At 44.4% G+C, this 19,270-nt stretch overlaps 1 protein-coding gene across 1 annotated transcript in view; it reads right to left on the bottom strand.

Moving 5' to 3' along the window:
* The window catches only part of CACNA1G (calcium channel, voltage-dependent, T type, alpha 1G subunit), a 96,090-nt gene that overhangs the window by 2,283 nt on the left and 74,537 nt on the right, over positions 1-19,270 (bottom strand). Inside the window, exons 29-37 of the mRNA XM_010015073.1 lie at positions 17,924-18,033; positions 16,774-16,907; positions 15,527-15,597; positions 15,165-15,243; positions 14,965-15,086; positions 13,778-14,122; positions 11,410-11,550; positions 4,942-5,131; positions 2,226-2,395 (exon numbers count right to left, since the gene is read on the bottom strand). Of these exons, the coding sequence (XP_010013375.1) occupies positions 2,226-2,395; positions 4,942-5,131; positions 11,410-11,550; positions 13,778-14,122; positions 14,965-15,086; positions 15,165-15,243; positions 15,527-15,597; positions 16,774-16,907; positions 17,924-18,033 (1,362 nt within the window). The remainder of the gene's footprint in view (positions 1-2,225; positions 2,396-4,941; positions 5,132-11,409; positions 11,551-13,777; positions 14,123-14,964; positions 15,087-15,164; positions 15,244-15,526; positions 15,598-16,773; positions 16,908-17,923; positions 18,034-19,270) is intronic.

Raw genomic sequence — 19,270 nt, 5'->3', positions numbered from 1 at the left:
CTACAATACCAGCATCTTTGGTAGCTGTTAGTAGTAACTGTTTGTACAAATGTTTTACTGGTTTGTTTGAAAATAAAAGGACCCTCTGCCATCCCATGGGGGTGTACACCTGTAGTAGCCACAGCTTGGAGTGGACTACACCTTGGATACACATTCCTGGAACCAGAAAATCAATATAGTTTCAATTTCAGGTAGCGTTCCCTTGGAGAAAAGCTTTTGTGCAATGCACTGCCAAGGAGCGTGTTCCTCAGCAGGGAATGTTCTCTGAGAGCATCCGATCCCCTCGTCTTCATCTGTGAGTGCATCACTAATTGTCAGACATTCCAGAGTTTAAACTGCACGTTACTGTGGGGATGTTGTTCACTCTCCAGCACTCTGGAGGGAAAGGGAGGTTAAACACACAGGTTTCAATGATGGAGGAAAGTGCATGGACCAGGTATGTGGTGGACCAGATTTATCTATACACAGATTTAGGAAAAGAGAGGGTGATAAAGGGGAAAGGAAAGAAAGAAAAGAAAGAAAAGAAATCAGAATTACATGCAATATATGTAACAATAAGGAAAAAATGGGCACTGCAAACCAAAATGCTTTGCTAGTTTGGGCTACTATGATGTGCTAGTAACAAATTAGTGGTGGCAATAAAAGGAGACAAGCAGAGAGCACGAGCAAGCAGAAGTGTTAGGGGTGTAAAGGGAATTTTACTTCTTTAAGGACTAAGTTTCACAGTGTTTGGCCATCTAGACTGCAATTAACAGTAACAGCAATACTGCTCCATTGCCAGAACAACCTTAATGCTCCCATTAGCCGCAGTGGGAGCTCCCTGATACCTGGAAGCGTGCCCAAAGCAACACCTCACTAACCTCTGTGGCCTATGGACCCTATCTGCTCACTGTCCCAAAGCTTTTTTCTCTCTGAAATCTCATTTCAAGAGCATGCTTCTGTCACTGCATGTGCAGAGAGGGGTGGAAGGGGAATAAATTAACATATACATGAAAAGGCTGAGAAGAAGCAGCCTTCAAAGATATGAACAAAATTAGGCTGAGGAAGATGGCTAACATGGTAATTTATTATAGATAGATCTGTTCAGAAGGAAGGGTCTGTTATTCATTAGAAAGCAAGAGAGCACTGTTATGAACTAGAATCATGACATCACTTAGTTTCCCCATTAGCAGTGGTCGGGGTAGCTGGCCAGCCCTGTGCAGAGGAATACATGCTAGGAATTTCTTATGTCAATTTAGTATTACAGACTAATGTAATTGTTAACCTTGGTACTTCACATTCATTTTTTAGACCTTAATGAATCAACTGTCTCATTTGTCAAAGTTGATTAAAAGATCAAAGAAATGGGAATATTTCATGCAGGTAAGAAATTGCTTTGGAAAAGAATAGAACCGATCTATTCTGTGTATATAAAATCAGGCATGAAACTACTGAAGAAAGCAGAGTTTGGGAATCAGATGTGCCTCTGGTCCTGATCCAGCTGCACAAGGAAGTATGCTTAAAATTTGAGAGTGAAGCACAAAATTTTAAACATTTTACTTAAGAAGATAAATTTAAACTTATGCTTCCAATCAACCAGGCTGGAATCTTTGATTAGATCTCTTAGATCTTTAATTGAATCAGAATTTAAATCAATGCCAGGCAAAACCCAGAGAGAAAACCAGTTGCAAAATAGAATACGTTCTGTTCTGCGTATACTCAAGCTTTTCACAAGCACACAGGAGATTGAAAATTTTCAATTCTTGCTGTAAAAAACATGATGGCTTTTCATATGAAATACCCTGCTTCCTTTAGAGTTTTCCCCTTTCAAGAAACCAGAGGAGCCAGAGGAAGGGAGACCTGGGATGAAGTTTGCAGTCCCTGTGTCCTTTCAAGCACTGAGAAAATCACAGCAGTCAAGAATTAGTTCCTTAACCCCAATGAGCCCCTGGGGAGCATTTGGCTGCATTTATGAAGAGGACTGAAAGAAAAAGAAAACCAAGCGCTAGCAATGTGGAGAACATTTAGGCACGTTGCCAAAGGAGATGATACTCATCATGCACATTCTTTGGAGACTCCTGGATGGCTTTCAGATCAAAATCCATCAACCTTTTAGTTATTCCTGTAGGAGAATTACAGTTCTCCTGAGGTTTCTCTGTGAATCCCTCCTTGAATTTAAAGCATGGTTAACCTGGAAACGCAACAGTAGAAAACCTCTGCGGGTTCATGATCATAAGTCTGCTTACCTGTCTGCGGAGCAGCCTTTCAGCAGAAGGAGAGTGAACCTGCTGGGAAACCTGGGGCTTGCTCTCCCTCACCAAATAGTCATGAGCTCTCATGTGGTGAAAATGGTCTTTAGGAATTTGTAGGAGAGAGCTGGTGTCTGCTGGCTGTGACTGCACCGATGCCTTGGAACCTTGCAAGGGGGAGAAGAGACAGAAACGTGATATTCCTCTGTCGATTGTGTCCTAATCTCAATGACCTTTCACAAAACACTGCTCTGTTGCACCTTGGACCAGACAGGCATGGCAAAACCACTGAATTCAGCAACTGGCTCTCCACGATTGGGAAAAAACTCCAACTTACTAATAAATTATTCCAAAAGTGTCTATTATTTCATTTTTCTTGGCATTGTCCCCTGATACAAATGGGACTAGCTCCTGTTGAGAACAGAAGATTAGGAACTAGAAGTTCATCCTGACTGGCAAATTCTACATCCCTGCTTCAGGGCCAATAACTTTGAAGGCATCCACACATCTCAACACCGTAAGGATCTGACTTTGTAAGACTCCAGAAAAGGATGTGTCCATACCTGAGAGTATGAGGCCAGTTGCTGGGATCTCAAAACCAGCACGCACACTGGATATGAAGCAAAAAGGAATGGCACCTGGCAGCTTTCAAGGCTCGTTTTCCAAAGCATCCCAAGAGAAGGAAACACATACTCCCCAGCCTCTTCCTGACCCTTTGTGGTTGCTGGCTATTTCTTCTAAAAGATTTGGAACTCGGCATGCTCCCCCCCCACCAAAACCAGGCTCAACTTTTCTCAAAACAATTCATTTAACCTGGCCTGCATCCCAGAGAATCTCATTTGTCCTGGAATGTTTCCCAGAACAACAGCCCTATTATGAAGGAGTATTCAAACAAATACCTCCTGCAAGTGCCAGTGTTTCTGACAACAAAACCTTTCTCAGCTTGAAATATTACAGCTTACTTGGGTGATGAGGGTGATTTATTAGAGGCGCCTGGCACCTCCTGCTATCTTCACAGCACTTTATAATATTACAAACTGTAAACGGGTAGGGGTGACTTCCCCCACCCTGAAAAGCAGTGACATTGGAGGTGGAACAGGACAAAGATGTGTACACCAAGATTTGGGCACCTTACCCGTCTCTGAGCACTTTGGCCTGCTTAAGATGTTTGGAATTTCAGCAGCAGAAGAAAAAGGCAAAAGGTTTAATTGCTTAATGTGGTTCTGAATAAGACATCACCTTTCCTGCATCTCAGTGGGAGAGTTTTTCCTGTGGATTCACAAGGGTGCAATGCCTGCCCTCCCCAGGCCAGGGCTGTCAGGTGGGGCTATTCATCTTGAAGAAAGAAGGGACTCAGAAATTACCCACTTTTTGGTCAAGCTGATGTGTTTGTTGAAGACAGGACAAATGCATCTGAATTAAGGGTCAAAAATGAAGCACTGGAAACTCCTTCTGTAACAAACAGAATGCTTTTGGGAATTCTCTGGGATTGTAAGTATAAGGAATTTCTCAGCTGTTACAGAGAACCACGAATTCTGGCTCCACTGAAGGCAATGGGAGCCTTGCTATTGGCTCTGTGGGATTTGACCAGGATTTTAGCTGCACCTTTTGCATTATGCGCAAACGGGTTCTTCAAAGGACAGCTCTTGACCTTGAAAATCCTGTATTATGGCAGTGATTTCTCACAACTCCAGATTCATCTTCCTCCATTGTGTCCGCATTTTTGCTGCTGTTCAACAGTCGCTATTCATCCAGATTCTTATTACTATGCAAATTTCAACATCTTATTTCTAATCTATTCAAATCTCCTCCCATTCCGAACAGGGCTGAAATTATGTTCTGCTTTAGAGGCTTTCAAATGTCAATACTTGTAAAAACTTCTCTGTCTTATCTGTGACAAATGTCTAAAATGATGGCATGTGCAGAAGAATTAAAGACAGCTCCATTCATTTACCAGCAGAAGGTAACCCCTAGAAATTAGAGTAAATGAAAGCACATTGATAAGCACCAGGAGGCACCTGCAAGTACAAGTACAGAGGTGCATGTAGAGGGTGAGCCCTTGGTATCTGCAGCACACTGTATCTAAGAATATCTCCAAATTTAGCTGTAAAGTGTATATCCCAGCCACTCACACTGGGAAGAACAATTCTGCACTCCTATTTTCCATTCATCTCACACTGAGATCTCTCTCAATTCAGCACATTTATGTTCATTTTGCAGGCGTTTAGAGGCACCATTTTCCTATATTTCACGGATGTTCCCATATAAAGCTTCCAAAATCTGCAAGAATAGGTACTGCTGCAAAAAACAACAGACATGAGGAAATATCCTTCTGCTGGGATTTCTGCTCTGGGGCCATAGCTAGCTCTGCTGAGATGGATGGAGCCCAGGCTGTAAGGACTGTAAGGACTTAACCTTCAGGGAACCAGGCAGGGCGATGATCAGCATTGAGCCAGGCCAACTTCTCACTGTCACACTGCCAAATAAAAAGGTCAGAGGAAAGGAGTTATCTTTAACAGCCTGGATTTCACACGTTGTGGAGGGTCTCTGCAAAGCCATTCCATAGATCTGAGCACCACTAGCTCATTGGAAACCAATGGCAATGGCCAATTGCCAATGGCAATTTGCTGCCTCCTACTGAATAGCTTTGAAAATCCCAGCTATTGCTTTGTATTGGAAACTCCTGCTCCTCTCCCAGCTGACAGACACATACCTGACTGGGACTTGTGATGTGCCGGATTCCTCTCACCCAGGGAAGCAGGGCAGGGACTGGAGTACGGTGGCTGGAACATATAGCTGTCATTTGGCAAAGAGTGTGTGCGCCCCACTGAAGGTTTCCTCACGCTCAGCAAGTCCTTGCTGGGAGACAGGGTCAGCGTGTCGTCTTTGGAGCGGAGATCAGTCTAAGGGGAAAAGAACAGTGAGGAAGGAAGACATGATGGGATGGGAAGAGGAGAAGTGCCCAGAAATGCTAGCGACAGCCACTGCAATCAGTATGGCACGATGGGCATGCACATCATCAGTATGTACAGGTTGCACGAATGGATCTACCAGGAAGCTCTACCCCTCGTTTTGTATTGTCAATAAATTGTCACACAGAATGAACCACAGAAACAGAGGAAGCAACACTGTAGTAATAAACCATGACTATTTCAGGGGTATGCAAAGAAGGCATCATGCCTCAAGGCCAGCAAAGGTCACATGCTTTGCATAACTTTGATCCTCTGCAATAAAAGTAAAGCTCTCTCTATGTGCCCTCATCAGCAAGTCAGACTTTTGCAAAGGTGAGGAGTTTCCTCTTCTAACAATAAGAGAAAAGAAAACAAAACCAAATGCAGGAACTAGTTTACAGAAAATACTCTCTAGTCTGGCTCCCAGCACAGTTTTATTGGTTTTCCTTCTCACATAATGAGTAACTAAACCCATTTTATTGAAAGGGATATATAAACCTACTGCTTCAGGGTTAAAGCCCTTCTCTAATTAGAAGGGATCTAATGCAAGCAAAGGTTATTGTATGTATGTTGACTGTGGAGTTTTTACAGCCAAAGAGACTTTTGGAATGGGCAGCTCCAGAGGCAGTATCGAATGAAGTGGATTCAGGTCTGATTTCATGAGGAAGTATCTCCATCCCAGAAATGTTCTTGGGTGTTATTATGTTGGACAGTCTTAACAAAAAAGGAAGCAAAGTCAGCTTCCCTGGGTATTTCTAATGAAAGAATTATTTCATCTTTAAAAGGTCTCCATTGAAAAACACAGAAATAAGATATGACACTGCAGTCTGATACAGTATATTGCTGATCAATTTTGGGGAACTTTTAATCTTATTTTCTGACAAATCTTCCCTTCACTCAGTGCATTACAGGTTTGCTGAAATCAACACTGAGATTTTTTTTCCCCAATTTTATCCTTCAGTCATAAAACCAAAATTTCACCATGGCCTTTTGTTTGCACAAGAAACATGATGAGATACAAAAGAATTTACAAAAAGGAAAAAAATAATGAGGAATAAAGAAGAAAAGGAAAATAAAGGAAAACCACTGTTGTAAATTTAGTGGAGGAAATGGATCTGCACTGTCATGCAGCATTAGTTTCAGTCCTCGGGAACCTGCTGATTTGGATATAGCCTGGATACAGCCTAGATAAGAGAGACTGCAGTCTCCTGATACAGCGCGGGGAAGGAGAGAGAAACCTGTGCTGCTAAAGCTGAGACGTGGCTTCTGGGGACATCTCTGTTCCTTCCTTCCTTCACCTTCTGAGCAGCATGTTTATGCTATTTGGGTTTCGCATTATTTAGCTTAAAGCAGAAAAGATGGCCTGAAACCTGAGGTTTCAAATTCAAAACCATTTGGATCTGAACACGAGAATTTGGCTTCGAGATCCTATCCAAACGAACCTTTAATGAACCTTTAGGTTCATTGACAGATCCCAATACCGCAGCGGGCTCGTTTCCACTTTCTGATCATCTCAAGAGAAATCTCATGAGTGAACTTCATGAAAACCAATGGCTGCAGAATGATCTGAGCCCAGCTCACAAACAGAGCAGCGGAAGCACATGACTGTTTGGTTCACTGCTAGGTTTGGAAAACACGTTGTTTTGGCTTGACTGAAAATCAAATCTGAGTTTTCCATGAATGAAAAAAGAAACAACCCATAAATCCCAACCCAAATTTATTTTGAGTCAAACAAAACATTCTGAGATAGTTTTCAGCTAAAGCTGTGTCTAAACGAAGTGTAAAAATGCTGCATTTAGAAAAGTTCTCAGTGAAAACTTGCAGCGTTTCAGGAGTTTGGGAAACTGTTTTGACTTTGTTGGTATTGACACAAATTCACAAAACACTTTGTTCGACCTGGATTTGTTTTTCATTTTATGGAGAGAAATCATCTCTCGGTTATACCCTTGGGAGTGCTTTGCTGTCAAACAGCTTTGTCTAACCTCAGCCCAGCTCTCCAGGCTGATTTTGAAACAAAAAGGCCCCTACGAATGCTAAACATAGTTCACAAAAGCTTTGGCACTTGATGCCATGAAGCATGATGGGAAATATTGTCACGGTTTAAGAGGTGTTTCCCAAATAAGTGCTATTAGGATGACAGTCGACTCGAATGGTAGAAAATTTATCAACAACACAAACATCCAAAGGCAAGTACATGAACAACAACAAAGAAAACAAGAATGGTCCAAAAATGTTGGAAAGGGAGTTATGTCTGTTGTACAGCAGAAAAAAAGCACTTGACTGCTACACAGCTAAAAATGTCTAATGTTTCAAAGAGGAGATGGTTAAGGCAGGGTTCAAAATACTGGTTATTTCATTCAAAAAGACACAGAGGAGTCCAGACGTTATTTTGGCTTTTTGGCTTGATGGCTGCTAGTAAGAATTCACAAAACAAGCAGCATCTCAGAGACATCCCCATCTGATATTTGTAAAACAAACAGTCTGGCACCAATCACACAAAAAGCCTTGTGGTGCCTGTGTTCATAATGACAAAAATCCAGTACAAACCAAAGGGTTGGAGATGATCCCTCAGCAGAGGACACGAGCCATTAGCTCGTGGGTGTCTCTTCCACACAGCATCACTGATTTGTTTCAGATGGGGAGGAAATTTCAACCTTGTTGCTTTCCAAAGCATTCTTTTACTATTTATTTTACTTGTAGAAAACACCCTGTTTTTACATAAGACACCAAAGGAAAAAATAGGAATAATTACTTGTTCCTCACAGGGAGCCAAGTTTGTGGACAAGAGTGGTAACAACCCAGGACCTAATGGCATTAAGGACAACGTCCTGTTCAGGGGAAAGGTTGGTGTTATTTGGAAACGGGCTTGAATGGAAAATGCCATTAGGCAGGTGTAGGGAGGTGGAAGCAGTATTTCGAACCCTGTAAACATCAGACTATACAGCGACCAGTGTATGTACATTGCTTTCCAGAGCATTAAGTAAGTGTGTGTTAGTATCATCAGGAAAAGAGTCATCCGTCAGAGCTAAGGACCAGGACTTTTCAGAGAGAATATCTGACGTCAGAGACAGAGCCTCCATCTCAGCTAGAGGGATCTAAAGGGAGAGATGATTAAGCATAAGAAACCAGGACAACAAATCTTTTGGAAAAGAAAGAAAACAAAAAAGTATCATAATCTACATACTTCAAGACACTAAAGCAATAAGCCTGCAGTAGGAGAAGCTACATCATGCACATTGTTATTGGGGACAGAAATTTAAAGAAATGAAATATAACAAAGGAATGGAAAAAAAGAAGAGTGGGACATTCACACTTAAATGCTTACCAACGATCTGGGAGGGAGTTTAAAACCATACACTAATGCTAACATTGTATTTTGCTGTTCTCCTGTCTAGATGAAGAAGCAAAAGTAACATTACTTTTTGTACTAGACAGATTTAGCCTCTTGGCTATAATCAAACACAAGAGGTTTCAAGGTCTTCAGACTTCTCTGAACTTGTTCCTACCTCATAACCACATTGTTCTCTTGGCTTCTAGGCTAATCCAATTGAGTCCACAAAGATTTGCCAAAATCATTTTGCAAGTTGGGTGCAGAGCATGCCCTTCCCTGCACTCCAAGGAGGGTATGGGGACATCCCCCTTCCCAGGAGGCAGGTGGGACCATAATTAAGTTCCTAATGGCTAAACAGGGACAGGGAGAAACTTCAGGTTTGATTTCAGTCAGCAAATGCCTTCCTGGTGCCTTCAGTGGTTTTTGGTCTGCTAAATAGCCTCGAGTGCCTGGGTGAGCACCAATAACTGTCCTACTAAAAGAGCTGTCTGTCTTTCAGCCTCCCAAATGCTGCCCCAGCCCTGGCCCCACCAGCCTCCTTCAGCTCTGGGCAAACTCTGTACTGATGTGTCTTGCATGAACGTGTCCCTGCTGAAGGCATTCAAATAACTGATAAAAAAATCTTTACCAACATGCTGATGAAGCTCTATCCCTAGACACAGGGCTTGTTACATAAGAAATATGAAACATAACCTGTGGTTTTGGAGAGGAAGGGGAAAAGGAGACTGCAGCATCTCCCCCTGAGCAGCATCCCTGCTGCCAGGCACTGCAAGGAGGGATGTTTGCCCTCAAGTGCAGGCTCAGCCCTCCCCAGATCCTCACCCTGGGTATGTGTCCAAGGCTGGTGCCCAGGGCACTGGGGCAGCATTTCATCAGGTATCCTCCAGATGTGGCTCACGCCTGAGGGGCCGCCTGGTCTGGACAAGTGCCAGGTGCTTCCTTTCCATTTCTCACTGTGCATTTTTTTTCCTATCCTCTATGCTTGAAAAGTCTTTCAACAACAATATATCTTCCAAGAGAAACCACAGAGGCCCAGATCTGCTGCATCGAAGTTGTCAAAGGGCTGGATTTCCTCACTCTTAGAAATGGCACCAGTAGGGTGAAATAAACCCAGTGATGAGTGAATCCTGAGAGGCTCAAAACTTCAGCTGAGATAAGAGGGTCGGGCTCCTCTCATCTAACCTTGGGTTTGATATCTCCTCTAACACAGTCATCTGCTGGCAGTGGATAAGAGAGATGCTTTGAAGGAGCTCCTGATATCACAGGAGGCTCCCCAAAAAGGTATTGCTGCAAAGGCTGCCAGACAAGGACAGTGATTCCTAATGGGAAGGCACCGACTGGAGCCCAGGCGTGTGGGGAAAGGCTATGCTAAAGCCTGGTGGACTCCGACAGCTCCTGCCTGGTGGAGCTGCTCTGCTGGAGCTGCGATTAATCAGGTATCTTTCAGCAAGTCCCAGTGCTGCTCTAAATTCCTGACTTGCCTCAGAACATGACAAATGGTGTGAACAGAAAAGCCAAAATGTAAACAAAACATCAAATTCCCTCTTCAGCCTCTGTGCTCCCAAAATTGAGTTTGAAGCCGTCAAAACATTTTGTTGGGAACGTTCAACTGATTTATAGAGGTTTTAATTACAGGGAAGGGGGGAAAAAAAACCCCAAGTTTAAATTTTGAAAGAAAAAGCCAAACTGGAACATGAAGTTTTTTTTTCATTACAAAAACGTCAAACCCCTTTTTTTGCTGCAGCAGCACTTCCCATTGAAAAATGTTGTGACAACAGATTTCCAAACAGCTCTCGCTGAGTTTTGCACTGACCCTCTGCCTTCCCTGCCAAAGCTACTGTTTCTATTCCTCTGGCAGTTCTTAGAGGCAACCACTTCCTCTATAGCTTAATAGACCTCATTCTGGAAAGCGATACACAGCAATCAGAGGGAGACATATTATCCTGCTATATAAATACCTGCAGTAGGATTTCATTTTACCTGAGCTTGTTCCTTTCCTCTAATGAACCACTGAGTTGGATAATTTAGTGTCAGTGAGCTCATAAACAAGCACACTGATTTAACAAGAAAACTGCTATTTTTAGCCAGAAAGGGAGAAAAAAAATATATCAAGGAATATGGAATTTGCTCAATTCCAACTGCAGGGAAAAATAGGTATGCTTGAATTATTATTATGGTTACTGCTGAGATTTAGGGGAAATGTTTGCTCTAAAGAATAACACGCTTGAGAAAGTAGGTATTTTATCCTGAGAAGTAAACGAACTAATTTCAAGCAAGCATTACAGCCCCTGCCCAAGAAAGCACTGGAGCACACCATTGCTTAAGTACATCATTAAGGGCTGCCTCGCCTTCTAAAGTCAGTTTAGATCAGAGATGAGGATCTAGTTTACAACGACCCACTTGCAAAAAGCCTCTTTAGGAAAATCACTTGAAACTGGATTTTCATGCAGTGTAAGTAGGCACAGAATGTAAAGAGTATTTTATGTTCCCCACCCGCTCAGGCTTTGGGAAAACCTCACACCATACTCGAGGCTCTGCAGATGTGTCCTGCCATTGCTATGGAGCCCTGGTTGGGAACAAGAAGCCAAATACAAGAACCCCACTGAAGGATGGAGACAGGATTTTGTATATTTTCCCTACAACACTCCTGAAAAGTAAATTCCAATGTAAAACTTCTTACTGTGTTGGAGAGGGAAACTCAGAGCCTGTACTTTTCATCTTGCGTTGATATACAACATCATTAACCAAGACATTATCTCAACTCCCACAGAAAAAGTCAAAATGACTTATGCTTCAACATCCCTGTGACTACATTACATAAAGAACGTTAACTCTCTACTGAAAGTCTCAGTCACATTGAGTTTGGATGGAAATTTTGCAGGAAATTAGGAATATTAACCTGGTTCTCAGAGTTGTAATATTCGGGAGCTGGGAGGGCATAATGATGGTACACAGAGCCTGACAGGTTGTCCATCAGCTTCAGCTCTCCTTCCAGAGATCCCTGGATCAGCAGTGATATGGTATCAAACAAGTGCCTTTCCTAGGAGGGGTGGTGTATAACATGCAGGAGGAGAGAGCAAGCCAAAAAGAGAGGAAAAAAGCAAGGGACAGAGATGGAAAGAAAAAAGGACAGTGTATAAAATCCAATGAACAAAAGGGGGAAAATACAGAATGGGGGCGGAAAGACAGGGATGAACAGCAGGAACAGAAACAACAGGACAGGAGAGATGAAGCAGGAGAGGAGAGAGAACAGTGCAGTAATATCACGGTGAGCAGTGACAGCTTTCTCAGACCCTCCTGGGGGCAGCTCTTGCTCTCTGCGAATACGGCCAGCTACTGATCTGAGCTGTATAAATGGGGCTGGTAGAGCAGCATCTTGGTACCTGGTGCTGTGAACACTACTGCTGTCAAGTTTCTATACCCATTGACCACATCTGTGATCAAGAGGACCCAATACTTGACACCTAAATCCATATCCAGAGGTCACATCAATTAAAATCAATTAAAATAACCTGACTTGAAGAGAAGCTGAGCATCCTGTCCACGAAAGCTGCAGCTGATCAGGATGGACAGACATCAGGCGACTAATTCATGTACCAGACATGGGTTGAGGTGCCTCAGTTGTCCTGGCCAACTTCAAACCAGCTGGCCACAGCACAGACATGGGAGGTTATACAGAGCAGGTCTGGCTTTTGCAGGCAGCATGGGAGCAATTTAAGGGTTGCACCTTTCATGTAGGGAATGCCTACTACATACAATGAAATGAGGACCATCGTTACAGTCAAACAGCACATGGTGCAAAAATCCTGGGGAATAGGCAAGCAAAGAAGCATGCTAACCACATATCCTTGCAGGGTCACGTCCTGGGAATTATATTCCTCTGCTCTCGTGCTCAAGCATCAGATTTGTCCTGAAGATCTTGGCTGGGAGAATAAATAGAATAAAATCTGGAGGGTTTTGAGGCTTCTCTTTCGAGTGAAAGAGCAAGAATCACACTCTGGAGATTATGACCAGAATAAGCCCTTTCCAAAGCCACCTTCCGAGAGGGCAGGTTTAACAGCCTGAAGAGCTGAGGGTATCCTTCCCTCTGATTTGTCTTGCAATTTTGCAATTTCTCTTTTTGCCAGTGTGAGGACTGATGCAGGACAAGAGTGCCGAGGACAGCTTGCCAATACTCTGCTCAACATGTACAACCACAGCTGGGACACGCTGTTTCTTCCTAGAGGACGTAGCAAATCTGGATTTCCCCATAGTGCCCTGAACTCCTTTTTCCTGTGCCAAAGAGCAGCTTTGGCCTCCATCTCAGACTTCAGTGACTCCTAATGGCACCAGAAATTTCCAGTAGCTTAGGAATTGAAACAAAGCTTAAGCAGGGATTTACTCTCTTTCACCCTTGGACTAAAGATCATAGATGAGTTTTGCATGCATTAGAATACTCATTAGTCCACCCCAGGCAGAGGCCAAGATATGCTGTTGTGAAATCATGATGTAATAAAAGCTAATGAAGTCTGTGTAGAGTTTAACCTGATTTGCAATCAGCTAAGCCTAAACCAAAGAGCTGGACCATTTTTCTTGTATAATTCCAGATCTGTTCCCTCTCGAAGGACCTGTCTGGGTCTTGACCTCACCCCTCTCATTCCTCAAACTGAGTCTTCATCCAGAAACTGTGCTTTAGAGAGGCTTGTTGCAGCTTGTAGCAGCTACCACATTACAGCCCTGCTCTGGCACTGCTCCTGCTGGTGGGAGTTTTGCCACCAGTTCTGGTGAGCTCAGGTTTGAGTCCCCTCTGGATTATTCTATTGTTAAAATAATCTCTTCTTACAAGCTTGACAGTGGGGATGGATTTTAAATTGAGGTTACATAAAACAAATTTAATACTTAAGCAAAGATTAGCCAAGTTTTATTCCTCTTTTATGTTGTGGTTCACGATCTGCATTAGAAAAGCAAACACATTATGCTCATGATTTATGCTATCACAAAGGACCTAGCCCAGACTCTGGATTAGAGCAAATTTGGAGCTAGCTCTGAACTTGGCAGCTTGGGCACATCTCCAGAACTAATTGCAAAGCTCTCTACCTCCAAACAGATGCGTCAAGGTGGGCTGGACCTGGAGCATCAGTTCCCAAGCCACACAGCAGTCAGCAGACAGAGAGGAATACAAGCCCTGGACATACAGTATACCCACTCCTTCACTACCAGCTCGTGCACGTCTCCCCCTAGCAAATATGCAGCTCAAGCCCTCTTCACCCTCCAACTGAGATTCTCACCATAGGATAAAATAATGAGAGCTGAGAATCCACCTTGATTTGTATGGGATTGGTACATCCTCGAGGGCTCTCGGGTCTCTCTCCACCAGTGCTGCCTGTCCACGCAAAGATGTCCGAGGGGCTGTGTTGGCCAGGGGTGATTGTCTTCATTTCCATCTCCAGCTCCGCTTCCAGCTCTGCCTCCTCCTTTGCCTCCTTGTTGCTCTCCTCCAAGTGCTTCATGAGCACAGCGATCACCACGTTCACCAGGACAAACTGGGCTGTCAGCACGAAGGACACGAAGTAGATGGGTGAGATGACAGTGTTGTAACAGGTGGACTCCTGGTCACAGTCCCGCAGCGTGTCCTAGAAACAGGGGAGAAGTGATGGAGGGATGTGAAGGGGCTCCAGCATGGACCTCAGTCTGCATCTGGTCATCTGGCTGCAATGGGTCCTCCCTTCATGAAGAAAACTGACAGGATTGGGCAAATTCCATGTCTAGAATAGCAAAATACGTGCCATTAAAACTTGGTTTCTGTTTCATCACCACAAGCAGGCTCAGATGAAATTGTCCTTGACGTGTGTAACAACAGACATCAACACCCTGCTGCTCCTAAAGGAAAGGCTGTTTTAGCAGGTTAGATAACAAATACTCAAGTGTGGCAGACAGATCTAGAGCAAAGCTACAACCCACCAGCTATCCCACAGCAGCTGGGCCTGCAGAAACTCTTTCTTCAAGTTCACACGCCATTTTCCCACAGAAGTTGGGTGTGCAGTCACTCTTTCTTCAAGTTCACACCCCATCATTAAGAGTTTGTCCACCTAACACATACCACAGGCTAGAAATGAACAGAGAAGTGATTCCTGCAGACTAGCTAGCACCCTAGTTCTCACAGACCAGATTTCTTCACAATAACATGCCTTTGTGGATGTCCTGTAAGAAAGACTCTCTCAGAAACCTGGGTTTTCCCAAAAACAAAAACGAAACACCAAAGTAAATACCAACAAAGGTAAAAAAAATAAAACCAGTGCATATTACTGAGCTGAATTTGTGCTGCTTGAGATGAGATCCCAGTGCACGGATGAAGAGACCAGCTCAATGCGGGACTTGAGCGTCCTGGCGGGGCACCAGTACCAGTCTGGAGCAGACAGGTCAGCTTCTAAGTGAGCGATTAGAGGCAATACTCCTTTTTTTATGGGTGTCTTACCTTCATTATCCCATTCCAGTTGTCTCCTGTGGATACTCGGAAGAGGGTCAGAAAAGCCATCCCAAAGTTCCTGAATGTGGCGTGCCGTCCCAGCCCCTCGCAGGGGTGCGTGTCATCACACTCTGTGGGACCAAGCACAGTCATGAGACCCCCCATTCAGCCACCTCACCCACCCCTTCCACCAGCACGGGAAGACTCACCAAGGTCTCCAAACAGCTCCACTCCAAGAGCTGCAAATATGAAAAACAACAACATGAAGAGAAGACCCAGATTCCCCACCTGGAAAGAGAAAAAGAAACGGAAGGAGGGGGGGAAACACAAAAAAAAAAGAACATTCATTGATTTTTTTGTTCCAGACCTGTTTCCTGCTGCATTCTTTAATCCAAAACTTAAATTGCTTCAGGGGAAAAATGACCTCAATGTGAGGACTGTATCTCAGATTGTGCTTCGGAAGGGAAATGTGATTCTCTAATGACAGTAAAGACAAAGTGATTAGCATTCCTCTGCAATAGGAAATTAGCTCTGGCCAGAGGAGATGTGGTTTGATACAGCAGTGGGTTACCTGCGGCAGCGCTTGCATCACGGTGTCCAGCAGGGCTCTCATCCCTACAGCCATCTTCAGCAGCTTCAGCACTGCGGAAAACACGTTGGGAATATGGTAACGGCAGCGTTAGCGTGGAGGCACAAACTCAGTCCCTCTCCCAGGAGCCACAGATTATAGGTAGAGAAATGTGAAATCATGTCAACTCTTCTCCATTAGCTGCTATCATCCCTGGCCTTTTTACATCGCTCCTGGTTGCTTGGATACTATCAAAATCCCATGAATAGCAGCATCACCTAGCCTGAGATGTGGAGAAAGCATTATCGTTCTGCCTCCTTTTCCCTTCCCCACTTTATCCATGTTGGACCCATCTCCTTCCTCTGGTTATCATGAGCAGTTACTTTCCAGCCCTGGGACTACTTTCCCACTTCCATAGGCTACCCATTTTCACACATGATTCACTGATTTACACATGTCTTCCAGACGGTGGCCTTTCCGATTGGAAACCATGTGTATTTTTAATTCTGAAAGGTATCCAATGCACTGAAAACCACTCTTTCCCCCCCACCTTGAGACACAGCAGCATTTCATTTCTCCTCCAGCTTCTTTGCTTAGATGAGGGCTGCAATCAGAGCAACTATGCCTCAGAGCACAACATTGCCCTTCAGGAGGGCCTGGGGGTACTTTATTAAGGGCCTGAGCACTGATATTTTACATCTTCAGCATTTGGACCTGACATCATCCTGTTCTGAAAACTCAGGCCCTGCAGAAGCTGGCTTCCCCACTTGGGTACATGTTGTTACAAGTCTGAGGGGACAGATGGATGCAGAGTGACGAGGAATGCTTTGTCACCAAGTGGTGAGATGTAAAGTCCCATGGGAAATTAAACTTATTAGATGCTTGTCTTTTAACACCAATGTACTTGAGTTTGTGTCCTCTAATCCCCATTAGACGCAACTTTGATTTGACTGGCATATTTTTTCCAGGTTCATCTCTGGGAATTACAGCCACAGCTATTCCTCCTGTATTTCTAAGCTCTCAGCCTTCAAGTCCTCTTAAGATAGAAACACATGGTCAGTTGTCTCAGCTTTTTGGCTCCTCGCAAGTATTTTCCCCCATTGTTCTTTTATTTGTTTACAGCCTGTTGCTGCCAGAACTATGCACATTGTGATGGGGATGTGCCCCAGAACCATTTGCTAATGTTTCATTGTCTCCTGGAGGGAACCCTGCACCTCAAACAGAAGTCAATTCTGCTTCATTTGTCTCACCTCGGGCAATCCTGAGAACCCTCATGATTCGGATAATAGTGGGGTTAATCGGTAGCGAAGCATTCACCTCAATCTCTTCCAAAGTGATGCCCATGATAGACAGCAGCACAATTGCCAGATCTAATTGGTTCCATCTGGAGACAACACAAAATGAAGTTTAACATCTACCAAGAAGCTGGCAAGGGGAGGTAGCTTGTTTCACACAGATTCCAGTCATTTCAATGGTTCTAGCACTCAAATGAATCTGCAGCAGTTTTCTGAGGGTATTATACAGATGCAGTTATGTTATGAAATCATTATAACTAATGCATCTCATTAGAAAATCAGCCAATTCCAAAGATATTCTTGACTGAGGGGAAACAGAGACAAAAGCTGGGCAGTTTTCTACCCAGAGGCTGCTGACGTCAGGGGAGATGCTGTGGTATCTGTCCGGCCACTTCTAGACATGACACTCATGGACCTCAGCCCTAGAAAGAACCAGCCCCCCTCCAGTCCAGCCCATGCAACAAAAATCATGCTGCGAGAAGGAAAGACCCTGAGGATTTGGGCCAGATCAGAGAGAGGCATAATCCCAGCACAGACACCCAAAATGTGGGGAAAGGGATGGAACCATCCCCCGTCTGCTGAACAGCTCATGTCAAGTCCTGCTTGGTGCCAGTGCTCTTGGTATTAACATTGAAGGAGGCAAAATTGAGAGGAGAAAGATTCACCAAGGACATAAAATCTGTATTTGTGAGGTAAGAGAGTGAACATTTAGAAAAAGAAGTGATTTCTGCTGCTCAGCATCTGCCTCTGCATAAATCAGGACCAGCTTCTCTCTCTTGGCATAAATTTTGTCAAGGTCATCTTGATTATATGGACATGCAACTGGCGTGAGAAGAGAACCAGCCACTTGGTGTGATTCTCACTCCTATTTTGTCCACACTCAAGGGCCAAAGTGGTGCAATCACACTCCTTGGCGTGCCTGATCCTTTGTCCAAATCACATCCCAAGCCTCCACCTACCCAGGTTTCAACCAGTCACACCAAAATGCATTCACACGTGTCAGACTGACGTCACCAGGAAAAGCATCAGGGTCCAGGACACCGAATTTGGGCAGCTGCCTCCAGAAACCTGCTACTTCCCCCACAGAAGATGAAGCTTTTTTTACCTGTCTTGGAAGAAGCGACGAAACCCAAAGGCAATAAGCTTGAAAACAGACTCCAGGACAAAGATAACGGTGAAAATGTAATTGCAAATCTTCAGGGCTTCATCAAGAACCTGGGATGTGGACACAGGATCGGGGTTAGACACTACATCTGCTGAGGGGCTTTGCTGCCTGCAAACCTGCCCTGCTTTCACCAGTTACTCATTTCCAAATGGCAGGCAAAAGGCTCCAACTGTGGTCTCTCTCCAATGACAAATGTCCCAGCAAAAAGCCCCAGTGCTTCAGGGAGTGCACAGGCTGCGTTTCTGCCCGGCCCCAGCCCAGGTGATATCATTCACAGGAGGGGGCTGACACAACTCAAACCCCAGGGCAGTAACTCAGCCCCAGCCGGGATCGCCTGGGTGAGTGGTAAGAGCTGCTGCATGTGCAGGTGTCAGCAGCTCAAACACCCTCGTGCTTTCAGTAGAGAGATGGATTTCATTCCACTTAGTTGTGCACTGCAGCAAGAGCTATAGGCTGGCTGTGTTCATGAAAGCGCTGGCCAAATGGCTTCCTTGTGATAGTCTGTCATTCACTCCTCACCTTCAGCTTTTGGCAAGGAGCAGGAGACATGGATGGCATGCCAGCAAGAGCGAGTGCCTTGGGTTTTCCTCTGACCACCATTCCCTCTGCAGAAGTCACACCCCGGCCATTAATTACAGGTGCCTCATGGCTGGGACAACTCTTTCACAGTCAGACATTAAGCCACACAAGAGATGATTTTATCCCAAAAGTCCTGCTCATGAAGGAGTACTGTAATAGCAGCATCCTGAGTGGCCTCATAAATAATTTCTCACTGCTGGCAAATAGGATGGTAATAACTGTCCAGGGCACTGTTAGGGAATTGGAAAGTGGCAACAGAGTGCTCTCAGACCAAAATCAAGACTTGCTGATCCCAGAGCAGCAGATATCATAGTAGAAAGGGTTTAAACCATGCACTTTGCCCTCATGCTACAGCTAAGCTCCAAGCATCCATAGACAAAAAACATCTCACCTGCCTGAGAAGTATGAGGCCAGCTGCCAAAGGATGCCATGGCTCTGAATGAGCTTCCCTGACGTACTGCAGAGACCTGGGCTCTGCCAGCAAATTCATTTAGCAAAGCAGATTTTGCCCAGTAGCTCTTTGCTCAGACCACATCTACTCACACTGCAGCCCCTCTTCCCTATGGGCAGCATTTCCAGCTGGGATCTCATCCACAGGGCATCCTGGGATATCCCACCACCAATCCCTTTCAGCACCAGCAGGCCAAGCAATCAGTTTGGATATAAAGCCAGAGTAAGTTATCTGCAGGATCCCAGCCACCAGTCACC

Source organism: Nestor notabilis, unplaced genomic scaffold (assembly GCF_000696875.1).
Source record: "Nestor notabilis isolate BGI_N333 unplaced genomic scaffold, ASM69687v1 scaffold2385, whole genome shotgun sequence".
Taxonomy (NCBI): domain Eukaryota; kingdom Metazoa; phylum Chordata; class Aves; order Psittaciformes; family Psittacidae; genus Nestor; species Nestor notabilis.
Note: the sequence above shows the minus strand (reverse complement) of the source record. Positions and strands in the feature narration are given on the sequence as shown.